General features: G+C 41.3%; 2 protein-coding genes across 3 annotated transcripts; both read left to right on the top strand.

Moving 5' to 3' along the window:
* Positions 1 to 6,835: 6,835 nt before the first annotated feature.
* Positions 6,836 to 12,489, top strand: LOC116210534 (mannan endo-1,4-beta-mannosidase 7). Of its 2 annotated transcripts, XR_004157517.1 has the most exons (6): positions 6,836 to 7,231; positions 7,497 to 7,691; positions 7,846 to 7,968; positions 8,334 to 8,536; positions 8,664 to 10,164; positions 10,798 to 12,489. XR_004157517.1 is itself a non-coding variant. In XM_031544416.1 (5 exons), the coding sequence occupies exons 1-5, from the start codon at positions 6,914 to 6,916 to the stop codon at positions 9,097 to 9,099; spliced, it is 1,275 nt and encodes a 424-aa protein (XP_031400276.1). In that variant the 5' UTR covers positions 6,836 to 6,913; the 3' UTR covers positions 9,100 to 12,489. The 2 variants fall into 2 exon arrangements, 1 of the variants encoding a protein (XP_031400276.1); XM_031544416.1 differs by having other exon boundaries at positions 8,664 to 12,489.
* A 10,711-nt stretch (positions 12,490 to 23,200) lies between these two features.
* LOC116210533 (splicing factor 3A subunit 2) lies at positions 23,201 to 25,682 on the top strand. Its single transcript, XM_031544415.1, has 7 exons — positions 23,201 to 23,438; positions 23,536 to 23,705; positions 24,382 to 24,458; positions 24,587 to 24,652; positions 24,737 to 24,811; positions 24,904 to 24,978; positions 25,068 to 25,682. The coding sequence occupies exons 1-7, from the start codon at positions 23,287 to 23,289 to the stop codon at positions 25,431 to 25,433; spliced, it is 981 nt and encodes a 326-aa protein (XP_031400275.1). The 5' UTR covers positions 23,201 to 23,286; the 3' UTR covers positions 25,434 to 25,682.
* The last annotated feature ends 662 nt before the right edge of the window (positions 25,683 to 26,344 follow it).

Raw genomic sequence — 26,344 nt, 5'->3', positions numbered from 1 at the left:
ACAGCACGTCCCAAGAAGAAATTTTCCAGAATAGGGGACATGGACCTTGAGGATTTTTCCATCACCATCATGCAGAGGAAGCGTAAAAATGACACGACATTGGAGGAATTTTTTAATTTCTCAGCCCCATACTCCAAAATCCTGAACAAAATGGCGAGGACGATTGGAGAATATTCCCAGATGGACTGGACTGCCATGCAATCCACGACAACGTGCCAACCGAATAATTGGCAACCGGAAGTTGGGAATCCGAGCTATGAGGAAGACATGGAAGAGGAAGTCAATCCCGAGAACATCCAAATGGCCGAGGAGGCGGGCCTAAACATGCCCCCGACTCAGCCATGAGTCTTCTCGCTTGGAACTGTGGGGGAGTTAGAGGAGAACCGACAGTTAGAGCCCCAAGACTCCTCACCCGGAAGCATCGTCCTAGTATGATCTTCCTATCTGAAACAAAAGCCGACTCAGCTCACTGCTCCAAGTTAGCAAGGCGTTGCAACCTCGATGGCCATTTCTCGGTCGACTCCTCAAATGCAGCTGGGGGATTATGCTTATTATGGAATACTGAACTGAAGGTAAACATTCTTAAATCTTCACCTCATTACATTCATGCTAGTATTGAGCATCATATTCTACCTGCCCCCTGGATTCTTACTGCGATATATGGGCCTCCCTATTTGCATGAAAAGCCAATGTTCTGGGCTGAGCTATCTGATCTTGCAAAATCTATTGATTGCCCTTGGTTAATTATAGGAGAATTCAATGAAATTTGCTCTGCATCTGATAAAATGGGCGGTCGTAATTATGACTCATCTTCCCGTTCTTTCCTTGATACTTTTCTTAACCAAACGGGATGTGTGGATCTTGGTTTTAATGGCAATCCCTTCACCTGGTATAACAAAAGACTGGGATTAGCCTCCATTAAACAAAGGTTAGACAGAGCTATAGCTAATAATGAATGGAGGACTACATTCCCAAGAGCAGGAGTATTCCACCTTCCACAAATTCGATCTGATCATAATCTTATTCTTTTAAAACTATGGATAGACTCCTCGCATAGACCCAAACCATTTCGTTTTGAGGAAGCCTGGACATGCGATAAATCTAGCAAGGAAATTGTTAAAAAGGCGTGGAATTCAACAGTGAAGGGTTCAAAAGCTTTCCAGCTTTCCTCAAAAATCAAAACTGTTAAAAAAGACCTTAGAAAATGGAACAAAGAGGTTTTTGGTTATTGTGACTCTAACATTGAAGGGATCATGGAGAAACTTGATGAGATCCAAAGAAAGGTCCCAACAGTAGAGACGAAGGAACAGGAAGAAAACCTCCTTGCTGATCTAGAAGAAAACCTCATCAGAAAGGATCTTATATAGCGTCAAAAGTCAAGGGAATTATGGCTAAAGGAAGGTGATAGAAATTCCAAATTCTTCCGTCTCTCAACTGTCATCTGGCGGAACTCAAATCACATAACTGCCATTAAAGCCAACAACGGTGATTGGTGCCAAGACTATGAAGGAATAGGGAATTACTTCCTCAGAAATTTTCAAGAGCTATTCGCCACCTCTCACCCTGATATACCTGATGACCTGGAAGGGCTAGTCAGACAAGTTATCACCGACTCTGAAAATGAAAATTTAATCAGAATCCCAGATGACGAGGAAATTCTCATTGCCCTAAATTCAATTCCAAATCTAAAAGCGCCAGGTCCCGACGGAATCCCATCTCTCTTTTACAAGCACTTCGGAGAGACGGTAAAGCCACTTCTGCTATCCGCTGTTAAAAGCTTCTTCGATTCTAACTTCATCCTCAAAGAATGGAACAATGCTCTCATCTGCCTCATTCCAAAATGCCAAGGAGCTGCTACATTTAAGGACTTCAGGCCCATCAGTTTATGCAATGTAAGCTATAAGGTGGTTTCAAAAATCATTGCAAACAGACTCAAGCCCCTCCTTAACAAGATCATCTCCCCGAACCAAACCGCCTTCATTGAAGGAAGATGGATAAATGAGAATGGTCTCTTAAGCCAGGAAATTCTCCATACAATGAGGAAAACTAAGGCTCGCAGAGGCTGGATTGGGATGAAAATCGACTTTATGAAAGCCTTTGACAAACTTGAATGGAACTTCATTGTCAAAATCCTCCAACATCTTGGATTCCACCCCACCTTCACAACTTGGATATATCAGTGCATCTCAACATCAACTTTCTCCATCTTACTCAACGGATCTCCCCACGGGCACTTCTCTCCATCTAGAGGCTTAAGACAGGGCGATCCTATCTTGACTTATCTTTTTGTGATATCAATGGAGATCTTGTCTCGACTTCTATACAGGGGTGAACTGAATGGGGAAATCAAAGGAATCCAATTAAGCAGAGGAGGACCTCAAGTCTCCCATTTAATGTTCGCAGATGACCTCTTAATCTTGACAAAAGCAACGGAAGCAAACATTCGAGCCACAAAAAGCATCCTCGACAAATTCTGCTCTTGGTCAGGTCAAGAAATCAACTGCGCCAAATTAGGTCTCTTCTTTTCCAAGAACTCCGATGCAGACACAAGGAGAATAGCGAGATCAATCCTAGGTATGAGGAAATTAAAAGAAGATGCAAGATACCTAGGTAACCCTCTATTCATCAAAAGGAAGAAGAAAGAGTCGTTCCAATTCCTCATCGATAAAATCAAAGGCAAGCTAGCTTCTTGGAAGACTAAGGCACTATCCTGGGCGGGCAGAGCAACTCTAATCAAATCCGTCATCAATAGTACCCCGATCTACACCATGTCACTGTTCCAGTTACCAAAATCCACCCTTAGCAATATTGACAAGGTAACCAAGCGATTCTGGTGGGGTACTAGTAAAGAGGTGGGCAACTATTATGCACCGAAGAGCTGGGACTCCATTTGTCAACCGAAAGCAATAGGTGGCCTTGGATTCCGAAGGGCAATAGATGCTAACAAGGCAATGCTCTCCAAAACAGCTTGGGCTCTGACTAAATCGAACAACAGCCTTGCGGGTAGGGCCATGAAGGCTAAGTATGGCAACTTCCTAAATACCTCTAACCGCTCATCCCCTTCGCCATTTTGGAAGGGCCTCCAATGGTGCAAGGATACCATCAAGCGTTGTACCTGTTTCTCGGTTGGAAATGGCTTATCCATCTCAGCTTGGCATGATCCATGGATTCCGAGTATGAACAACCACAAGCCTCTTCCCAGACACAATGCAATCCAAGACCCAGATCTCAAGGTAAGTGACCTAATGCTGCACCAACCAAGGAGATGGAACATCTCTCTCCTCATAAGCCTCTTCGAGCATGATACAGTGCAGAATATCCTCAGAATCCATCTATCCCAGGATGACCTCGAAGATTCAGCTCAATGGACGCCAAACTCATCAGGGAAGCATTCTGTCAAATCCTTCTATCTTATGGATCAACATCATAGATTCCAAAATGACAGTGATATTAAATGGAAGGACATATGGAATCTTAAAATTCATGATCGCCTAAAACTCCACCTGTGGAGAATTGCCAGTGAAAGCCTCCCCTGATTTAGCGAAGAGAGCACCACTTGCCCTCTTTGTCAAACTAGCTCCGATAAACTAGATCACCTCTACGGAGAGTGTAAATTTTATCTTGTTGCTTGGAGGGAATCACCTTGGAACTTACATCACAGTCACTTTCCAATTGCAAATGCAAAGGATCTGATCAATTTTTTGCTTGCCCTCCTTCTTCTTTCCAATTGAGCACTCATGACAAATCCAAGTTTTCTTTATATGCAGCAATAACTCTCCATCATTTATGGAACTCACGCAATATTGTTTTGCATACAGGTAAACCTGCAGATCTCCACGAAACTATCAAATCAATCAAAAGGTCTTTCATGGAGCACTGTAAGAGTAAAGGTAGCATGGATCAGAATGAGGGAAGCTCGCAGTCTCATCCGTTTAAGCTCGCTACATCCCAGATCCCCACAAGTCCAGATTGGAGTATCATAAGCACGGATGCAGCATGGAACATCAGCAGATCATGCCTCTCGGGAATCATTCAACTCCTGAATAGCCCTCCAAATCTATCTTGGTTCCAGGCCTCCAATGAAGGCAAACCTCTCCAAGCAGAAGCCCAAGCTGTCCTCCTCGCCCTTTTAATTGCTGCAGAAAGAGGATTGTCGAAGATTTGGCTTCGATGCGACGCCTTGATGCTTGTTGAAGCCATTTTGCACCCCCATAATTCGCCTTGGGAAATTAGGACGATTGTTGCTGATATTACTTCCTGTCTTAATCTTTTCTCCGATTGGCTCTGGTCATGGATCCCTAGGTCCGATAATACCCTTGCTCATGACCTGAGCCATTTTGGCTCCAAGTCAAATTTTCAGTCTCTTTGTATTTTTCAAGGGTATCCAAACCTAGATCCTCCGGACAATGTAACCGTTTCCCTTCGTTAATGAATTATTTTTAATTATCAAAAAAATAAAAAGGAATAAAGACAAACCCCACTGTTTACCGATGGCTCATATCCACGTCCCGAGAAAGCTCCCTTTACTTTGGATGATTTGCTTTTTTAGTGAACTAGTAACTTTACCCGCGATTATTATTTAATTATGTATTATATATACATCATTAGATAATAATTCTATTATATTAATATTATGAATTAATTAATTTTATGTCATTTTTTTCTTTTTGAGAACTTTCATGATTTAATATGATTGTCAAACTAATGTGGTGGATTAATAAATGTAAATCATGTAATAAATGAAAGTACTTAATTTATATTGGGTATGTAAATGGTCGAGCCATGAGGAATGTTGGGATCGATCATTGGTTGAAATTGATTTGTAAGGATCGAAAGGGATCTAGCTCACAATAATCTTAACGAAACAATTGAAAGGAGATAATGGAAGAAAAACTTGCACACTCGTGTACATTATTCGGGCCAGTGGTGTGCCAGCTGTACATCCACGGGCAAATGAGACTGTATCGGTTCTTCTTTTACTATGAGCAATGAAACCATGGAGTACATAGTGTTTTTCCCAAGCTCCAATTACAAGTTCTCTTTGTGATCTCTTTTAATCTCATCCCATATGTAATCTTATACAAGAAGAAAAGAATCAGGGAAAATAAATCTCATACATGAAAGAAATCAACTAAAAGAGGAAATAACAAACTAGCCAAATTTGTTGTGATTATGCTAGATCTCCCCTAAGGATTATGTAGCTTTTTGCAATCAATTGCACGGGTTACCATAGTCGACTTTCTGCGACTTCTGTCATCTTCAGCCTACTCAAGCTGCAGTTGGCTGTCTGCAGTACTACAATCGACTGTCCATAGCCTAGGTCTTTCCCTATTGCCTTCAAGTCTTGGGGTGAGAATTCAAGTCACACTCAACAGGAACTGAAGGTTTGATAATTAGAGCAACAGTGTTAATTCTTCCTCTCTGTTTTGCAATTATATATTATATATAGACTAGTCATTGAGCCCGCGCGTTGTGCATCTACTTGTACTTTAGGTTTGATAATTAGACGCGTAAGCGTGTTGGAAATTTATTGGATTTTTTTTTAGGAAATTCAAAATTCATTAATTTTTAGAGAAATGAAGAGAATAGAGTAAAAATTAGAAAAGTTAACGAGAGGAACGTGAAGAGAAGATAAATCCTTAGCTCCTTATTTACCGAGAACACTTACGTGAAAGCTCCTCAACAAATAAATCGAAGGCTTTCATTGAGAGCACTTTGAATTACTATATATATAGATTGGAGAGGTTGATTAATCAATATGTGCACAATATGTCCTAAACACTTAGGGGCATTCACTCTCACTTATTAATTAAGATATTGCGAATTTGATTCAAGTAATAAAACTAGCCATATTGATTTATTAATTATTAAGAATTTTATTTTATTGTATTAAAACCATGGACCTTCTTGTAATTGGGGAAAAAAAAAGCTCCCCTCCAACCATCTACATTCTAGTTCCCTATTTCGACTTAATTTGGTTAAATATTATCGTAAACAAAGCTATTGAGATTGAAAAGTGGTCTTTCCATAGAATGACGTGATAAGAAAAAACTAATGAGATGTTTATAGGAATGAGAAAGAGACTAGTTCTCGTTTAGGAATCAAGATTAGCTCTTATTATACCGTTTATGCCCAAAAAAAATATCCAATGAGAAAGGAGATGTTCCAAGAAAAAGAAAATAATGAGAAAAGATGTGTAATGCAGTGATACACGTCAATTCTCATTTAGGAATTAATGATATTTCATATTTGATGGAGTTTGGGTTTCGGGCAACCCTAACCCGAGCCCAGCAGGGCACTCGACATGGGCCGAACGGTAAGATCCAATGGGTTGAGAACCCAAGAGCCCCGCACGTCCATATTCAACATAGAAAGGAATATATTTTGCTGATAGCATATCAATAATCCAATCTCGAGAATATATCGAAAATTTACATATTTTCTAATATCACGAAGAATATCTCTCCACGTCCTCCTTCTATATAAATAAATCACAGGTTTTTATTTACACTGGCTGCCCTATTATTTTCCAGATACAGTCTTTGACTTAAGCATCAGAGGAGGAATCGGGGCACGCCTCCTGAAGTCCCTCTTGGAGGTTGGAGCTGAGCTTGTTTGTGGGATCAAGCACATGAAGATCGCAGGGTCTGAGATCCGAATTCCGACTCCATCAATATTCAATTTTTATCAGTGCTATTTTATTTAGCTTTTCATTTGCTCGTATTACTTTTTCTCGTAATATAAAAAAATAAAAACCGCATAACTTCCTGTGGTCGGAGCAGAACAGGGGGGACACAGGACTGAGATCCGTTATAAATACACCCCACGTACCCTCTATTCTTTTTCTACATCCACGGTCCACCCCCTGCCTTCTTCACTCTCCCCTCACACTCACTCTCCGCCACAAAAAGCCATGAAACCACTAACGCCCCTTCTCCTCCTCACCGTCTTAGCCCTCCAGAGGTTCCTCACGGTGGCCGGAGGAGACGGGTTCGTTCGGACGAGAGGGATCCACTTCATGCTCAATGGCAGCCCCTACTACGCCAACGGCTTCAACGCCTACTGGCTCATGTACTTGGCCTCTGACCCGTCACAGCGGCCCAAAGTCTCCAACGCCTTCCGTGAGGCCGCCTCCCACGGCCTCACCGTCGCCAGGACGTGGGCCTTCAGCGATGGCGGCTACCGGCCCCTTCAGTACTCACCTGGCTCCTACAATGAGCAGATGTTTCAGGTCTCCTCCCCTGTTTCCTTACAATGTCACTGCTCCTGAGCTGAAAATTCCAAATTAGCTCTTTAAGAATACTCTGTCTTTACCCACCGGAAGCACCAACCGACACCGGAACTTCAGTCTATAGACTGAGATACTGGTGGTCTTAACGGAAAAAAAAGGAATATTTGTGTCTTTCATAGTCGAACAAAGTTGCTCCTCGATAGATCCATGAGTCTTGGTCTCCATGAAATGCCAACAAATTGTTCTGTTTGCTTTGTGTGTGAAGGGATTGGATTTTGTGATAGCTGAAGCAAGAAGGTACGGAATCAAATTGATATTGAGCTTAGTGAATGACTATGAAAACTTCGGGGGCAAGAAGCAGTATGTGAACTGGGCAAGAAGCCGAGGCCAGCCCTTGTCCTCCGAAGATGACTTCTTCCGGAATCCTGTCGTCAAGGGCTACTACAAGAGCCATGTCAAGGTAAGTCTAAGCCTTTGATCCGAAGTTTCCAAGTATTCCTCGTAGTTACTCGGTGAAACCAGAAGAGAACTAAACACTTTTAGAGCCTGGGTATAGATCATCACGTGTTGGCTGGTAAGAGATCTGATTTCATTTGTGCGTCGAACTTGTGCAGACGGTCCTTAACAGATACAACACCTTCACTAGAATCCACTACAAGGACGACCCGACGATCATGGCCTGGGAGCTCATGAATGAGCCTCGATGTACTTCGGACACTTCGGGAAGAACCATCCAGGTTTGCTACGAAGACTTCTGATCCCGCTTGAACTCGTGATCTCTGTACTCCTCATTTTTGGGAGGAATCTAAAAAATATTTTGCTTCTTACATTTGTGGATCTTATGATGCTAATTGAGATCTTCAAGCCACTAAATTGCGAGGAGATTATCGGTATTTTATTTACAGTAATGCTAGACAATGTAGAATGTTCGATTGACAAATTTCTTTCTTTCTTTCTGTATTCAACGTGGACATTCGGTTAGACTACACTACAGAATTCACATTTTTCCTTTCAGGGAAAGCAATTAATCTCCTCGAAATTGTTAATCGCTGGTTCCTTAACATAGCCATTTTCTATTTTTGTTGATGTTTGTGGAAAACAGGCTTGGGTAATGGAGATGGCTTCATTCGTAAAATCGATAGACCGGAAACACTTGCTGGAGATCGGCTTAGAAGGATTTTATGGGCGGTCAACTCCTCAACGGAAGAGGGTGAATCCCAGCATTGATATCGGAACAGACTTTATCGCAAATAACCGTATCCCTGGAATTGACTTTGCCACGGTTCATTCATATCCTGATCAATGGTAAGCTCTCATTCGCATATACGCGAAAAGATAAATCTGTGCTGAAGTAGTTGGTTTCTTCTTATACGTTAAAATTTGCCATTTCATTGATCTCTCTTCGTAATTGTCCTGTTTCATGGTGTCGTAGGTTATCGAGCTCGAATGATCAATACCAGCTCTCCTTCCTGAACAACTGGCTGAACACCCACATTCAAGATGCCCAGTACATTCTTCAGAAACCACTGCTCCTTACAGAGTTTGGAAAATCACGGAAGGACCCCGGCTTCAGCACATACCAGAGAGACCAGCTCTTCAACACTGTCTACTACAAGGTCTACTCGTCGGCCAAACATGGTGGGGCAGCCGCAGGCAGCCTCTTCTGGCAGCTGCTGACGGAGGGCATGGACTCGTTCAGGGATGGATATGAGATAATCCTGGGCGAGGGCTCCTCAACTGCTAATCTGATCTCTTATCAATCCCACAAGCTCTATCAGATTCGGAAGATCTATGCGAGGATGAGGAGTGTCAACAGGTGGAGGAGGGCACGGGGAGACCGGAACAGGGGAAGACGGATCGGGAGTTGAAGCTTGAATGGATGAGAAACGGATTTTGGGATCAAAAGGTTCGACATATTTAGATTCAAAATGTTAGTGCCGTTACTGATGTCTCTCTTAGTGATGAGTTCTTTTCATCCAGGGGAGTGGTTAGCTTAGCTAGCATAGTTGAGTTTTGAGTGTCGAAATTAAAGGTTTGGTATAAGCTTTCACCCCGAACTTAAGAGAGTGAATTGATTTGTAACCGAGAAGGCTGTGGTCGCTTAACATGGTGATCAGAAGCCATGAGTGGATGCCTACTGTAAATTATGCTAGGAAGAATTCTATCGACTTATGTCAAGAGGAGCCTGTGTGCAAGCTTCTTTATAGACCTAATGAAAGATTCCTATTCCGAAGTGCAAACCTGCAGGCCCAAGAACTGCATTTGAGCCAAATTTTTGCCTGGTGAGACAACGAGATTGGATTTGATGGCCTCGGGGCTTTTGCTGGCCTTGCAAGGCTTGCTATCCGCAACCTCGTTAGCTGGATCTGACGGAGGAGCTTCTCCATGGGAATCCAGAATTCACCTTAGGGTCATCGGAAACTGCCTCCTCTTGCTGTAAAACAGCACAAGGAAAGGTAGAGGGGTCATAGTTATTCTCCAGTGGAAATAATTGGTTGTATTCGTTTTTACGTTCGGAAGATCGGTAAGTAGAGTGATCAATGAATTCTGTGAGGACATGGCTGAGTTAATCCGATATGTGGTGAGGCTTGAGAAGAAAAACCTGGCCAAGGAGAGTATGAGAGCAGGAAATAGCCTCAGCTTGGAGTATATTGATATTGGAATCCATAGACCTACATTTGGGAAGTTGTTGGGTCAGTCTCTGCAATGTGGATAGTGGCTAAGGCCCATGTGCATATAAAAAACACATGGATGGTTATCGGGCTTAAGCCCATGGACTTAATAAAATGCACCCACATATAAAGGCAAGGAGTCAGGGCCCATTAGGGAGTAGATTTTCGACCAGCAGCAGTAGATGGAGATCAGGAGCAGCAGCATGAAGCAGAGGAGTCGTCTGTCAGTTTCTGCTCCGACTAGCTTCGGGAAAATCGCTGGTACGACTTTGTTCTCCGTTGGATCGTGCTCAAATTTTGAGGGAAGGTTCTATACTCGTAGCTCTCCATTCTGAACGGTGGAGATGGGAAAAGAAGACGTGTGGCCTGTGTTCTGAGCCACGACAGTTTGCTCCTTTGTATTTGGTGAAATCTCTTCAGCTCAAAGTTCTAGTGTTGTTGTTTGGTTGTGGTAGCCAAGAAGTTGATTCTTGATGAGATTTGAGTTGATTGAGTCGTGTATGCCCCTATTTGTTAATTATGCAAGGGAATAACTTCTTGCATACTCCCGGTTATTGTTGATAGTGGAGTTTTGTGGGTGCCCTCGTCGGGCCGTGGTTTTACTCCTCACATCGAGTAGGTTTCAACGTTAAAATCTTGGCGTCCATTTCCCATTTGGTTGGTGCTATTGGTTATATTTGTTGATTGCTCCACTTGGTTAAGTTCGCACAAGCAGGGATTTCGGATTCCCCACCAGAGCTTGGTTTGGTTGCTTGGGTGGTTTTCTTGTGCTGAACATGAAGGTCAATACCAGTGGAATGATTATGTTGAATGGGTGTAACTATGCTCTTTGGAAAGCAATGATGGCGGATTTGCTTTATGTGAAGAATTAATACATGCCTGCTTTTTCCATAGAGAAACCCAATGACGAGCGATGAGCAGTGAACTGTGATGCATCGGCAAGTGTGTGGATTCATCAGACATGGGTTGAAGAAAACGTGTTGAACCATATTTCTGGGGAGACACATGCTCGAACATTATGGAGCAAGCTTGAGGAGTTATATGCTTGCAAGATTGGAAACAACAAGTTCTTCTTGATGAAGCAGTTGTTGGCTCTCAAATACGCCAAAGACACTCTCGTGGTAGATCACGAGAATACCTATCAGGGCCTTGTGAGTCAGTTGCCAGTCATGAGTGTCAGATTGATGATGAAATGCTAGAGCTATGGCTGCTTGGGAGTTTGCCAGACACGTGGGAGACATTTAGAACTTCGGTATGCAACTTAGCCCCGAGAGGTGTGGTCACACTAGACTTGGCCAAAAGTAGCGCTCTGAATGAAGAGATAAGAAGGAAGTCATTGGGTTCCACCTCCCAGTCAGATGTTTTAGTAACCGAGAGTAAGGGGAAGAAAGGGTGCGGGTCGAAGAACAAGAATGATAGCAGCAGGAGTAAGTCAACAAGCAAGTTTGCAAACATCGGGTGTTATCACCGCGGGAAGAAAGGGCATACCAAGAAAATTTGCAGACAACTCAAGAGGGAGAAAAACAAGAACAAGAACAAGAACAAGAACGATGAGAAGAAGAATGATGACAATAGTGATGAAGAACGAGTTGCCACTACTGTTGAAGATTTTCTCCTCGTCTATGACAGTGAGACTGTTAACCTAGCTTGCCATGAGACGAGTTGGGTTATCGACACGTTCGCTTCTACTGATACCACAGCCCAGAAGGATTTCTTTGCAACTTATAACGGCAGGTGATTTCGGGGTTGTTAGGGTGGGTAATGACAGCGTGGCGAAGGTAGTCGGGATCAGAATATCCATTTGGAGACTCATAATGGATCCAGACTGATTCTCAAAGGTGTGAAGCATGTTCCAGATATTCGTCTCAATTTGATCTCTACTAGCAAGCAGAGTCTTGGCCATATGAGAGAGAAGGGTATGGCTACGTTGGCTAAGAAGAATGTTTTGTCTGGTTTGAAGACTGTGCCTTTGTAGAAGTGTTCTCATTGCTTGGCAGGGAAGCAAAACAGAGTATCCTTTAAGGCACATCCTCCTTCCAGGAAGCAGAATGTACTTGACTTGGTGCATTCAGATGTATGAGGTCCTATGAAGACTCGATCATTTGGTGGCTCTCTTTACTTCGTCACCTTCATTGATGACCACTCTCGAAAGCTATGGGTTTACAACTTGAAGCGTAAGTTGAGCCGAACTCCGAGCATGAGGACAAGTTGTATATTTCTACCGGACCGGTCACCATAGCATGTGCCAAGAAATTGGAGCAAGCCTTGCAGAACTTATGGACGCATATTCGAGAAGAGGCACGCAGTTCGAGAGACGAACAAGTCGACTTGGGGCTGATTTTGGTCATCAAAAGTGCTGGACCTCATCAGTACACATCGGGACATTAAAGGATTATCACAACTACTTCAAATCTGGTTGGAATGCCTTCTAGAAGATGGCTACCAACATTTGACCGAATTTTCAACCAAACATTAATGATCACTCTTGTTGGTTGACTTATTCAATGTTTTTCGCTTTTCCTATGCTAGGAACTTGTACTTTCTTTAGTTGTTTTCAGATTACAAGAGCATTATAAGCTTTCCTTAGGTTATTTTTTTCAGAACTTTCCAAATTGTTCTTGTTGAACTTATGCTTCAAGGGTTGCAAGTCGATTACTTGTAGTTCTTAAGCTTCATATAATATTGGTTTCTAGCTCTATATAGCTACGGGGTCAATATTACACCCTTCGAAATCTCTATCTTGGACGATCCGGGATTTGATAACATATTATTGTTGCTTGATTCCAAATTATCGCGAAACCCAGCAACAATAATATGTAATCAAATCCCGAATCGTCCAAGATAGAGATTTCGAATGGTGGAATATTGACCCGTAGCTATGTAGAATTAGAAACCAATATTATACGAAGCTTACGAACTACAAGTAATCGACTTGCAACCCTTGAAGCATAAATTCAACAAGAACAATTTGGAGAATATCTCTCACACAAGTTAGAAAATGGCAGAAAGTTCTGAAAAAAATAACCTAAAGAAGAGCTTATAATGCTCTTGTAATCTAAAGACAACTAATGAAAGCACAAGTTCCTAGCATAGGAAAAGAGAAAAAGATTGAATAAGTCAACCAACAAGAGTGGTCATTAATGTTTGGTTGAAAATTCGGCCAAATGTTGGTGGCCACCTTTTAGAAGGCATTCCAACCAGATTTGAGGTAGTTGTGATAATCCTTTAATGCCCCGATGTGTACTGATGAGGTCCAGCACTTTTGATAACCAAAATCAACCCCGAGTCGACTTGTTCGTCTCTCTAACTGCGTACTTCTTCCCGAATATGCGTTCATAAGTTCTGCAAGGCTTGCTCCAATTTCTTGGCATGTGCTATGGTGACCAGTCCGGTAGAAATATGCAACTTGGCCGCATGCTCGGAGTCCGGCTCAACCCCATTATTCCCCCCTTCTTCAAAAGGATTCGTCCTCGAATCTGCGCCCATATCAAAGGGAGAAAGATCAGAAACATCAAATGTAGAACTCACTTGATACTCACCCGGCAAATCGAGCTTGTATGCATTATCATTAATCTTTTCTAAGACTTGGAATGGTCCATCTTCTCGTAGATTCAGCTTTGATTTCCTTTGTCTTGAAAACCTTTCCTTCCTGAAATGAACCCAAACCCAATCTCCTGGTTCGAAAGTGACATGCTTTCTTCACTTATTGGCTCGAGTGGCAACTTGCTCGTTCTTGTGCAAGATGTGGTTCCTTGCCTCTTTATGGATCTTCTTCACCATTTTGCCTTACGCTTTTCATCAAGGCTAACAATCTCACCAATAGGCAATGGAGTTAAATCAAATGTGGTTAGTGGATTAAAGCCATAAACAACCTCAAAGGGAGAAAACTTAGTAGAAGAATGCATGGCCCGATTATATGCAAACTCAATGAATGGAATGCAATCTTCACAACTTTTCAAGTTCGTTTTAATAACAGCTCGCAGCAAAGTTCCTAAGGTTCGATTCACAACCTCTGTTTGCCCATCAGTTTATGGGTGGCAAGTGGTAGAAAACAATAGCTTTGTTCCCAATTTACCCCACAAAACATGCCAAATGTGACTTAAGAACTTAACATCACGATCACTTACAATGGTTCTAGGAATGCTATGCAAACGCACTACTTCCCTAAAGAAAATATCCGCCACATGAGTAGCATCATCCGTCTTTTTTACAATGAATAAAATGAGTCATCTTTGAAAAACGATTCACTACTACAAAGATAGAATCCTTACCATTCTTAGTGCTAGGCAAACCCAAAACAAAATCCATTGATACATCGGTCCATGGATGACTAGGAACAGGCAAAGGCATGTAAAGTCCATGAGGTTGAATCTTAGACTTAGCTTTCTTACACGTGACACACCTAAGACAGATCCTTTCAACATCTCGCTTCATATGTGGCCAAAAGAAATGCTCTCTCAAAACATCTAAGGTCTTAGCCATACCAAAATGCCCCATTAAACCTCCCCTATGGGCTTCCCCAACAAGCAACTCTTGCATGGAACTTTGTGGAATACATAGCTTGTTCTCACGAAACAAATACCCCTCATGCCTATAAAACTTGTCAAATGCCCATTTTTCACATTTAGAAAAGACTTCCTTAAAATCATAATCATGCAAGTATAACTCTTTGATATATTCAAATCCCAAAAGCTTAGCATCAAGAGTTGAGATAAGAGTATACTTGCGGGATAAGGCATCGGCCACTACATTTTCCTTACATTTCTTGTATTGAATCACATAGGGAAACATCTCGATGAACTCGATCCAACGTGTGTGCCTTCGATTCAGCTTGTTTTGACCCTTTAAATGCTTCAAGGACTCATGGTCGGTGTGAATGATCAACTCCTTGAACCACAAGTAATGCTGCCATGTCTCCAAAGTCCTCACCAAAGCATAGAGCTCATTGTCATATGTAGAGTAGTTCAACGCAGCCCCGTTAAACTTCTCACTGAAGTAAGCAATAGGCCTCTTCTCTTGCATAAAGACGACACCTATACCAATACCGGAAGTATCGCATTCGATTTCAAAAGGTTTAGAAAAGTCTGGTAAAATCAGTAAAGGAACTAAACTTAGCTTTTCTTTCAAGGTATTGAATGCCTTCTCTTGCTCCTTGCCTCATCTAAAGCTAACTTCATTCTTGATGATCTCGGTCAAAGGAGCAACTATTGTGCTAAAATTGCGCACAAATTTTCGATAAAATCTAGCAAGGCCATGGAAATTTCGGACCTCAGCAATGGTAGTGGGTGTAGGCCATTCCCGGATTGCTTTCACCTTCTTTTCATCCACTTCCATACCCTTGGAACTTACAACAAAACCAAGAAAAACAACACTTTCCAAGAAAAATTCACACTTCTTAAGGTTAGCATACAACTTCTCCTACCTCAGCACCTCAAGAACACACCTCAAATGATCTATATGATCATGTTCAGTCTTGCTATAAATCAGAATATAATCAAAGTAAACAACAACAAATTTTTCAATGTAAGCACGCAAGACATGATCCATAAGGCGCATAAACGTGCTTGGTGCATTAGTCAATCTAAATGGCATCACTAACCACTCATACAATCCACTCTTGGTTTTAAATGCTATTTTTCACTCGTCTCCTTCTTTCATGCGAATTTGATGGTACCTACTCTTCAAATCAATCTTAGAAAATATAGTGGAACCATGCGATTCATCAAGCATATCATTCAATCGAGGAATATGATAGCGATACTTTACCGTTATCTTATTCACAGCTCGACAATCCACACACATCCTTCATCAATAATCAGTCCACATACTCGATCCTTCACGTGGCATCGAGTGTAGAAAATGTTATCTCTTTGTAGCTCATCACCATCTTCTTTGGCCTGTACATGTAAAGCTCTCAAAACAATAAGAGTTTAACTCGATACAGCATGCTCCACATCATCTGCATCTTCAAGTGATGGTATAGAGTCCGTGTCCTCACATGCTCATCTGCACTTTCAATCTCCCCATTATCTAACATAATCATGGCTCTTTTGTTCGGGCATTGAGAAGCATAATGACCAGAACCCAAACAATGAAAGTACTTTATATCACGGTTTCTTTGAGGTTGGGAAGAAGAGTTACCCTTCTCCTTAGAATCAGATGATGGCTTGGCTGAGGACTTGTCTCCCTTGGCCTTCTCCTCTTACTTCAAACCAGCCCATTTAGGTCCAGCCCCTTCAAACTTGGAAGTTCACTTCGAATTCGAATTAGAGGATTCGAATCTGGATGACGATCGTCCCCCCTTCTTGAGCTGCCTCTCAACCTTCATAGCCATGTATACCAATTCTTTAAGCTCTACATAATGGTGCAGCTCCACAATATTGGCAATCTCCCAATTGAGTCCACCAATGAACCAAGCCATGGTTGCCTCTCGGTCCTCATCAACATTGGCGCGAATTATGGCAATCTTCATCTCCTTGTGGTACTCCTCCACGGTCTTAGACCCTTACTTAAGATTCTGCAGCTTCAAGTATAAATCCCGGTAGTAATGGGATGGGACAAACCTCTTCCGCATGACAGCTTTCATGTCCTCCCAATTGTCAATAGGTCGCTCCCCATTTTGGCGTCTACTGACCGTCAATTGATCCCACCAAACTATGGCATAGTTGATGAATGCCACAGTTGCAAACTTCACCTTCTTTTCCTCGGAGTAGTTGTGACAATCGAAAACCAGCTCAACCTTCTTTTCCCATTCGATGTAAACATCGGGATCGTTCTTGCCTTGGAACGAAGGAATGATTAGCTTGATGGACCCCATATTACGATCAATGATGTCTCTTTCTTGGCGCCTCCCACGTCTGCGTCATGGCCTTTCAGCCCTTGCTCCTCGACCTCTTCTCATTGTAGCAATGGAAGACACATCATCCTTATCATCATAGGATCCCTCCTCGTGGTCATCAAATGGATCAATAGTAGGTGCCGACTGTCGGTTATTGTTCCTCCTCGGTTGCTAATTGGGAATTTGTCGCAACTGGTCAATCTGCTCATCGTGCCTCTCCAACCGATCATTGATCGTATTGAGCACCATGTTCATTCGCTCAAATTATTGTTGCATAGCCCGAATGATTGTGCTCTGATCAGGCCCTCCACTGCTTTGTTCAAGTCCCCCGCTATTTTCTTGTGACATGTTGAAATCTGTAAAGAAATGTTAGAATAAAAGGACCTCACAATCACTCCCTCACGTGTTTACTCTTAAATCGATGTCACACAAACTCTCGTATTTCACTGGATACAATGTCTTTTACCCTCTGATGATCTCACCCGCTCTTGCCTTTTTCCTCTTGTAGATTTCTCCACAAAGTTCTAGAGGAACTAAGCAATCTAATTACAAGTCCTTGAGGAAATTACTTGTTCGCTCAAGCCACTTATAATATCAGTTCCAAGTAGTAAAGAAGCAAAGAGATATGAATGGACAAGACGTATGTGAAATGAATGAGCCCGGACGAATCAAAGATGGAATGGACACAAATACGATCAGAGAAAAAACAAAATGAGAGCAACTATGACAGATCAGCTTAAGGCCAGTGTAATCAGTGAAACAATCAATCAATCTAATTCACCACAGATTAATTACAACACAAAGACAACAAATTGTTCAATAAATTCTTTGCCCACTTCAGATCGTTTTCTTTTTTCTTTTTTTTTAGATAGCTATGAACAAATTAGACAAGACTAAATGGAAAGGATAGAAATGGAAGATAGTTCTAAAAATTCCAGAATGATGAACAAGGAAAGAACAAGGATAGATGAAACCTCGATTTGGAGCCTAAGCTCTGATACCAAATGATGCGAACCCCGTAAAACCCGTCGTGGAACCCAGCAACAATAATATGGAATCAAATCCCGGATCATCCTAGATAAAGATTTAGAAGGGTGGAATATTGACCCCGTAGCTATGTAGAGCTAGAAACCAATATTATACGAAACTTAAGAACTACAAATAATGGACTTGCAACCCTTGAAGCATAAGTTCAACAAGAACAATTTGGAGAATATCTCTCACACAAGTTAGAAAATGGCAGAAAGTTCTGAAAAAAATAACTTAAGGAAGATCTTATAATGCTCTTGTAATTTGAAGACAACTAAGGAAAGCACAAGTTCCTAGCATAGGAAAAGAGAAAAAGATTGAATAAGTCAACCAACAAGAGTGGTCATTAATGTTTGGTTGAAAATTCGGCCAAATGTTGGTGGCCATCTTCTAGAAGGCATTCCAACCAGATTTGAGGTAGTTGTGGTCATCCTTTAATTCCCCGATGTGTATTGATGAGGTCCAGCACTTTTGATGACCAAAATCAGCCCCGAGTCGACTTGTTCGTCTCTCGAACTGTGTACCTCTTCCCGAATATGCGTCCATAAGTTCTACAAGGCTTGCTCCAATTTCTTGGCATGTGCTCTGGTGACCGGTCCGGTAGAAATATGCAACTTTTCCTCATGCTCGAAGTCCGGCTCAACCCTATCAGATCAAGTCTTGGACGTGTTCAGGCAATTCCAGCTTGCAGTTGAGAAAGAGATCTAGAGGAAGCTGAAGTGCATTCACACAGATAATGGAGGTGAATATATAAGGCCCTTTGATGAATATTACAAGTAGCAAGGTATTCAACATCAGAAGATACTGCCAAAGACACTTCAGTTGAATGGGCTAGCTTAGAGGATGAACAGGACATTGGTTAAGCGAGTGAGATGTTTGCTATCACAAACAAAACTCTCAAAGCCCTTTTAGTATGAAGCCTTGAGTGCTGCTGCACACGTATTGAATCTTTCGCCATGTGTTCCTTTGGATTTTGATGTACCAAATAGAGTTTAGATGGGCAAGGATGTTTCTTATGATCACTTGCAAGTCTTTGGATGTAAGACGTTAGTGCACATTCCCTAAGATGAGAGGTCCAAGCTCAACGTGAAGACGAAGCAGTGTGTCTTCGTCGGTTATGGCCAGGATGAGTTCGGATACAGGTTCTATGATCCTGTTGAGAAAGAGCTCATTAAAAGTCACGATGTTGTGTTTGTGGAGGACCAGACTATAAAGGATATCGATAAGTCACGGGAGTCAGTGCCCCAGCACAAGGATGAGAATATCAATACAAATATAGTTCTTCCTAGATCAACCCTCGAGCAGGATGAATGAGAAGTTCAAGATGATCAAAAGGTATAGGCGAGCCAGATGACAATGACCACGATTAGCCACCAATCGTAGAGACTACTCTAGCAGAGCGACTCATAAGGTCTAACATGGCCCGACAGCCGTCTACCAAGTATCCGGCAAGTGAATTTGTTTTGAACATCATATGAGTTGCTTCAAACAATAACATCAAAATGCACAGCAACTTCCAACCATCATAAACAATCCTAAACAGCTTTGCCAACCTCAACAGTAACACCAACTCTTTCTAATAACACCAACTCTTTCTAAGTTAACAATTACTACTAAACACAGCCACACTTCACTTGTACTAGCAGGTACACTAGCAAAATGATAAACACAAACAACATTCCCAAAATGTAACAAAAAATCCTAAGTTTATGCAGCTGTTTCTCAATGGAGTTATTCCTCCTACTTAGACGACCAATCAACCCCTACTCCTTAAAAATCATCGATGAGGTTTTCCAGTTGATCTTCCCATTGAAAGTAGTCACACTTCCTCATTTCATGCTTCCAAAATGGAAATCTATAAAATGCTCTTCTAGGGTTTGCTTTAGTCTTAGAAGTCATCTTCACAGCTCTTGCCCCGCAATTGCAAAAGATTGATGGGGCTCCAATTAAGCTGGAACTATGGCTATAACTTGTGCTCAATGGGTAATGGGTCTCACTTGCGACAAAAAGATCATCCGCACCACCTGTATTGGGCCACCGTGAGTGCGATTAAGAGTCTGAACTCATTGAGATCTCCAATTTCTCCGTCTTCGTACTTGTGAAAGGAAAATTTGGGAGATTTTGCCTGGTTAGGGTTTTTAATCGAAATTACTGTTTCAGTTAGGAGGGAAAGGGAAAGGGGGAGGAAGAGATGGTGTCGTATGAGAGTTTTAGGACATACTCGAACGCTGTCATTTGATGTTGTTGTGTTTTTGAAGATAAAAAATTAGCTTCCTTAACGCCGTTATCTGCACGTGTGATGCCATGTCATGTTTTTGTTAGGATAGTTAACGAAAGGGCAAGATTGTTAGACAAATTACAAACGTTTATGGCCGATTGGTGGCAAAAATGTTTGAGGGGCAAACGTGGTGGCAATTTGAAAAATTATGGGTAACTATGGTAGTGCATTCTTTATTTAATGCAATAGGTTAAGTTAATAAATGCTAATCATGTAATGAATGAAAGTGTTTAATTAATGTCATGGGGCATGTGAAAGGATCAGATGATGAGGAGCTGGGGATTGATGCTCGAAATGGGTACCACTTGACCTCCATGGCCGATCACTGGGAGACCATGAGGCCTTCCCATGCATAGTCACCTATAGCCCAACATGCATGGCCACCTTGCATGGGTGAGCTTCATGTGTCGATATATATGCATATATATAGATATGTGTGTGTGTGTGTATATATGGAAAACCAATAGTTCCAAAAATTTTAGATATCGTATCGGTGTTTTCTTCATATTTGGCCACTAGAACCGTCAATCTCGAAGACCAATCGACTCAATCAGTGTAGATACCCGTAGAGGCGTGACATATGGAGCGTTAAGTTAACGAACGGGGATCAACACATCGCAATAAGATTGCAATTAAGTATGCTTTATCTGTTCTATTCTTCTAATAGCTCTTGGGATTGGCTTCACGATTAGGAAAATTTTTGAATTTTTCCTTCGTGAAACTATCGATCCCAATGTCGCAAAGATATCCTACCATTATTATAGGATATTTTCCCTTTAAAATATTCTAAAAATATTGTAAAATTATTTCTAGTATTCCCTAGAGGTAATTTCCAATATTTAAAACGAAATCCTTACAAAATACGAAATGTAATCTCAGCAGAATTTGAGATCTCGTCCCCTCATTTTTCGTCCAATCTTATTACCGTTGAATACGAGGCATATCTCAAGAAAAGTAATTGTGAGAATGATAGAACCAACCTCAAAAGGAATCCCACCTGATCATGCCATTGTTGCGAAGATTCAACATCACAATTGAGGAAGCATTTTAAAGAAATGGGAGAAAGATAGAAATGGTCCTAAAAGTTTACGATTTTTTAAGTTTGAGTCCTATAAGTTTGACCTTGTAAGAACCAATCCTAAAATGCTTAGAAAAGTGATAAATTTGGCCCATTTCATAACCGACCAACCATTAAAAGAATCTCTGCTAGTCGTTGGTTGATACACGTGAACTAACCATTGTGCGCAAAGGAAAAAAAATAACAAAACCATAATAAATCTAATAAAAAATAGTAAAATATAAAAAATAAATAATAGAAAAGTAAAAAGATTTGAAAATAAATAAAATTTAAAAATATTTTGGCATTTTTATAAAATAGGAAAAATATAAAAAAAGGGAAAGATAATTTGAAATTTTTATAAAATAAGAGAAATATTTTAAAAACAAAACACAAGGAAAATCAGAAAAATGAAAAAATAAATTGACATTTTTTTATAAAATAATAAAAAATTAAAAATTAAAAAATACTTGAAAATAAATAAAATTAAAAAATATTTTGTTATTTTTATAAAATACGAAAAAGTTTGAAATAATTCAAAAATATAGAAGAATAATTTGAATATTTTATAAAAATGAAAAAAGCAAATACAAAGAAATCAAAAAATAAAAAAATTAATTTGATATTTTTTTATAAAATAAGAAAAACATGACAAAATTAACTAAATTGAAATAAAGATCAAATAAGAATGGAAAAAATGTACAAAAGTAAAATAAAAAACGGATAAAATAAAAATAAAAAATAATATGAAAAATAGGAAAATAAATTAAAAAAGGAGGACCCAATCCCGATGGGGCTGGGATGAGGGGGAAAGGCCAGACATGGGAGCCCTTCCGAAGTCTTCTCCATCCTAGCGAGGTCGACTAGGGCTCGAGAAATAAGGATGGGGGAGGTCTAGATCGGAGGAGCCCTTCAAGCCTCCCCTCCCTCCCAGCGAGGTCATAGGAGGTACTAGAGTCCCGTCGACCTCGCCAGAAGGGAGGGGAAGCTGGAAGGACTCCCCTGTCCCATCCTTCCCTCTACATCCAAGCCTCGATTTTTTTTCTTTTCTTCTAAAAAATGTCAAATTATTTTTTCATTTTTGATTATTTTTCTTATTTTATAAAAATGTCAAATTATTTTTTCATTTTCTGATTTTTTGTATTTTAATTTTTAAATATTTTTCTTAGTTTATTAAAATCTCAAATGATTTTCCATTTTCTGATTTTTTTTGTATTTTTTCATATTTTATAAGTAATGCTAATATATTTTTAAATTTTATTTATTTTCAAATCTTTTTACATTTTTCTATTTTTTATATATGGTTCTTTTTATTTTTTTAAGAATTATTGACGTGGCGCGCGATAATTGGTCCACATGTACCGAGTAACGGTCAATTGGGATTCTTTTAACAGTATGTCCACGTCAGAGATCGTTAACGATCGGTTATGGAATGAACCAAATATATCACTTTTCTAAATATTTTAGGACTGATTTTTGTGAAGTCAAACTCATAGGATTCAAACTCAAAAAATCACAAACTTTTAGGCCTATTACTATTTTTCTCCCTTAAAGAAATTGTGGTAATGGTCCCCTGAGGATGTTTCTTTCCATGTGCACGTGTGTTAGTGCTAAAGCATTGAGACAGGTAGGTATGCTAGGACCAAACCCATTACCTTAGAGGTCCAAAAATTCAAGTTCCAGCTCGCAAAAGCTCAACGGCAAGCTCCCCTCGGAGGACACATCGATCATCTCCGTAAGTCACAATTGCTGAGCTCAAGTACTACCAGGTCATGCTGCAGCTTTATAAAACCGGAACGAAACCACGAGGTTTTGTCGAAAATGCAGTTTGATAGACCAAAGTCAATTAGCTGATGAGACCAAGCATGTTGACCGTGGAGCATCCTCTGTTTCGAGTATCAATTCCTTCAAGCCCCTCCTCCCTCCCCCCATGTGCACACGCACACAATAATTTCTGGTCTTGGGGCTTTAAGGTAGATCTCCTAGCCGAAGGTTTGGGCCGGAATCGGGCCCGGGCCGGGCCCAGGCCCATAATATCAGGCCCAAATCAATCCTTTCCCCTCTCCTCCCTCTCCTTCAGCCCTGCGTCTGCATTCAATCGTCGGTTGATTCGTGGTTTCAAGGCTCAGAACTCTGAAGACCGACTTGAGGAGTCGAGACTTGTGAGAGAGTGAGAGAAGTATGGATCGTGAGTGGGGCTCGAAGCCAGGTACCGGCGGCGCCGCCTCCGCCCAGAATGAGGCCATCGACCGCCGGGAGCGCCTCCGCAGGCTCGCCCTCGAGACCATCGATCTCGCCAAGGATCCCTACTTCATGCGCAATCACCTCGGCAGGTACACATCCCCTCTCTCTATCTATCAATTGAGTTTCTGATTTCGGTGTAGAATTGGAGTAATTGATTGATTGTTCGGCTGTCCGTGTTTGTGTTAGCTATGAGTGCAAGCTTTGCCTGACTTTGCACAACAACGAGGGCAACTACTTGGCGCATACACAGGGGAAGAGGCACCAGACCAATTTGGCCAAGAGGGCCGCGCGTGAGGCCAAAGATGCCCCTGCTCAGCCGCAGCCCAACAAGCGGAAGGTCAATATCCGCAAGACAGGCACGTCCCCTCCCTCTCTCTCTCTCTCTCTCTCTCTCTCTCTCTCGTCCTCCTATTTCCAGTTGATGATATGCTATACTCGCTGGGGAAGTTTCGGGGATGATGAAACTTTGTGAAATTTCAGTAAGAACAAGCTTGATATGAGCTGGTTTGAATTGGGATTTTTGGTGGGGGTTCATGCCTGTTGAGCATTACTTTGGAAAGGATAAAAGATAAGATTTTTGCTGGCAAGATTCGGGACAACCTCGTGATTCTAGAACATATGCAGAGGAAGATAAGATAATGAAAAAAGCTGAAAGAAACCCGAGCACATGAACTGACACGAAGCAAATAGGAGAATTGTGTAATTGGCGAGATTGGCACACTTTGGGAATAAACTGAAACTGCCTTACTGTTAGAATGAAATTGATGTGAATCAAGTGAAGGTTATGATTTGGCGATACAAAATATGATCGTAACTGCTGTCCTTAGATAAGACATAAAGAATGTGACAATGTGTTTTACTCAGGTTGTCAGTCCTTTACATGAAATAGAACTAGACCTAGACATTTTGACTGGGATTATGGTGGCTATTGTTTTGAAGGTGCATTAAGGTCTATAGCCTTTATGGTGAATTGTGATGTTCGTTATGGGCTGTTGAAATCATAATTAATGGGAACTTTCTATTCTACTGCAGTCAAAATTGGTCGGCCCGGGTACAGAGTGACAAAACAATTCGATCCGGAGACGAAGCAAAGGGCCCTCCTCTTTCAGGTGCTTCATGTCCTTCCATTTCACCATTTTTGCAATAATATATTTTTGGAGCCATCCACCAACTACAAGTTGTAATGTGAACTGTAGACTGATGTAATACTCATGATCATGATACATTTCTGTTGCAGATTGAGTACCCTGAAATAGAAGATCTTACGAAGCCAAGACACCGATTTATGTCTTCTTATGAGCAGGTAGGCTGGTCATCAATTGTGAAAGTCATTTTACTTTTGCTCCTCTTATAGAGAATATGATTAATGTTTCTCTTGCAATTACAGAGAATCCAGCCGTTCGATAAGAGGTACCAGTATCTTCTTTTAGCTGCTGAACCCTATGAGATTATTGCTTTCAAGGTAATGCCAATTATTATTCGATTTTGGTTTGGCTTGTTCTGTTCAGGCTTTGCTTCTGCTTTCATATTGACTGGTAATATGTGATATGGCAGGTTCCAAGCACAGAGATCGATAAATCAACCCCAAAGTTCTTCTCACATTGGGATCCAGACTCGAAAATGTACACGGTTAGTGTTTACACGGTTAATTTGTTCTTGGTCTTTTCACCTACGTTCTTCACAACTAATATCTTTACTTGGCGTTGCGTGAATTGCAGTTGCAGTTGTATTTTAAGCTAAAACCACCGGAAGCAAACAAACCTCAGCCTCCACCTGCAGCTAATGGAGCCCCGGCTCCAGGTGCTCCGCCTCGGCCACCATCGCAAGCTCCACCGCCACCTCCACCTCCACCACAAGGGCTGCCGCCAGGAGCCCCTCAAAGACCTGCCCCACCTCCAATGGGATCGATGCCGCCGCCACCACCTCCCATGGCCAACGGTCCAAGGGCCATGCCTCCTGGCGGCCCACCACCAGTTGCCCCTCCGCTGCCGGTCAGTGGCGGAGCTAGCTTCACTCCTGGCATGCAGATGAACAGGCCCCCTATGCCCCCGCCTCCTCATGGTTTTCCTGGACAGCAAATGTAGAATTAACCGTTCTTGCTGAAACGCTTCATTTTGTGCTTTCTATGGCTGGGTTGATACAACTCTCTTGGGTTATTATTAGTATTCAGATTCACTGTGTCTTGACCTTATTAATGAAGCACTTGTCTTGTCTAGAAACACTTTTCTTTTTTTCTTTTTGTGTAGTGTGCAATAACAATGGGTTCCGACTAATTCGGGTTAGACTCAGACCGGTCAGTAGGGGATGAAGCTCTCACTCATGGATTTTCACTATTCAAATGAGTCAAATCCACGATTCTACTTAAATGAGAGGCACCAAACCTTATCAATCAGTCCGCGTTGGATGTTCTTGTTAGTCAGTTGTGCACCAAAGAAAGAATCCGTCTCAGTTCCATCCTTATCGTGGCTGCCTTGAAAAACCCTGGCGAAATTACCTTACCTTATTGAGCGGTCTATTAGACCACGAACATAAGTTTATGATGTAAAATAATCTTTAAACAGATACTCTTGATCCTTTCATGGAGGTGATTATCTGGAACCTTTTTAATAGTTCTGTTCCATTTGATGTTAATTTTGGAATTCGGTGATTAACTTTCAGGACAACTGAATAAACACATGGAAATGAATCAATGTTGATTTTGGAATTCGCGGATTAACTTTTAGAACGACTGAATAAACACATGGAAATGAATGAAAGAGGGTGTAGTGCAGTGGCGTACGCTCTTGCTTGACAATTAAGTGATTGCAGATTCGATAAATAGTTTTTGTTTTCCGTTGCTCAATAGTTTTTACAACTTAAGATCTTAAGTTGCGAAGTATTGTGCTTGGGGAAGGGGACAATAGAAAACTGAGAGCAAACGGAGATGATATCTGCCAACTGTTTCTTCCTCCTTTCTCATATGCTATCTTCTACACTTGGTCCGATTACAACGTCA

Source organism: Punica granatum, chromosome 6, assembly GCF_007655135.1.
Source record: "Punica granatum isolate Tunisia-2019 chromosome 6, ASM765513v2, whole genome shotgun sequence".
Taxonomy (NCBI): domain Eukaryota; kingdom Viridiplantae; phylum Streptophyta; class Magnoliopsida; order Myrtales; family Lythraceae; genus Punica; species Punica granatum.
The sequence above is the reverse complement of the archived record's forward strand: the minus strand, read 5'-3'. Positions and strand labels throughout refer to the sequence as shown.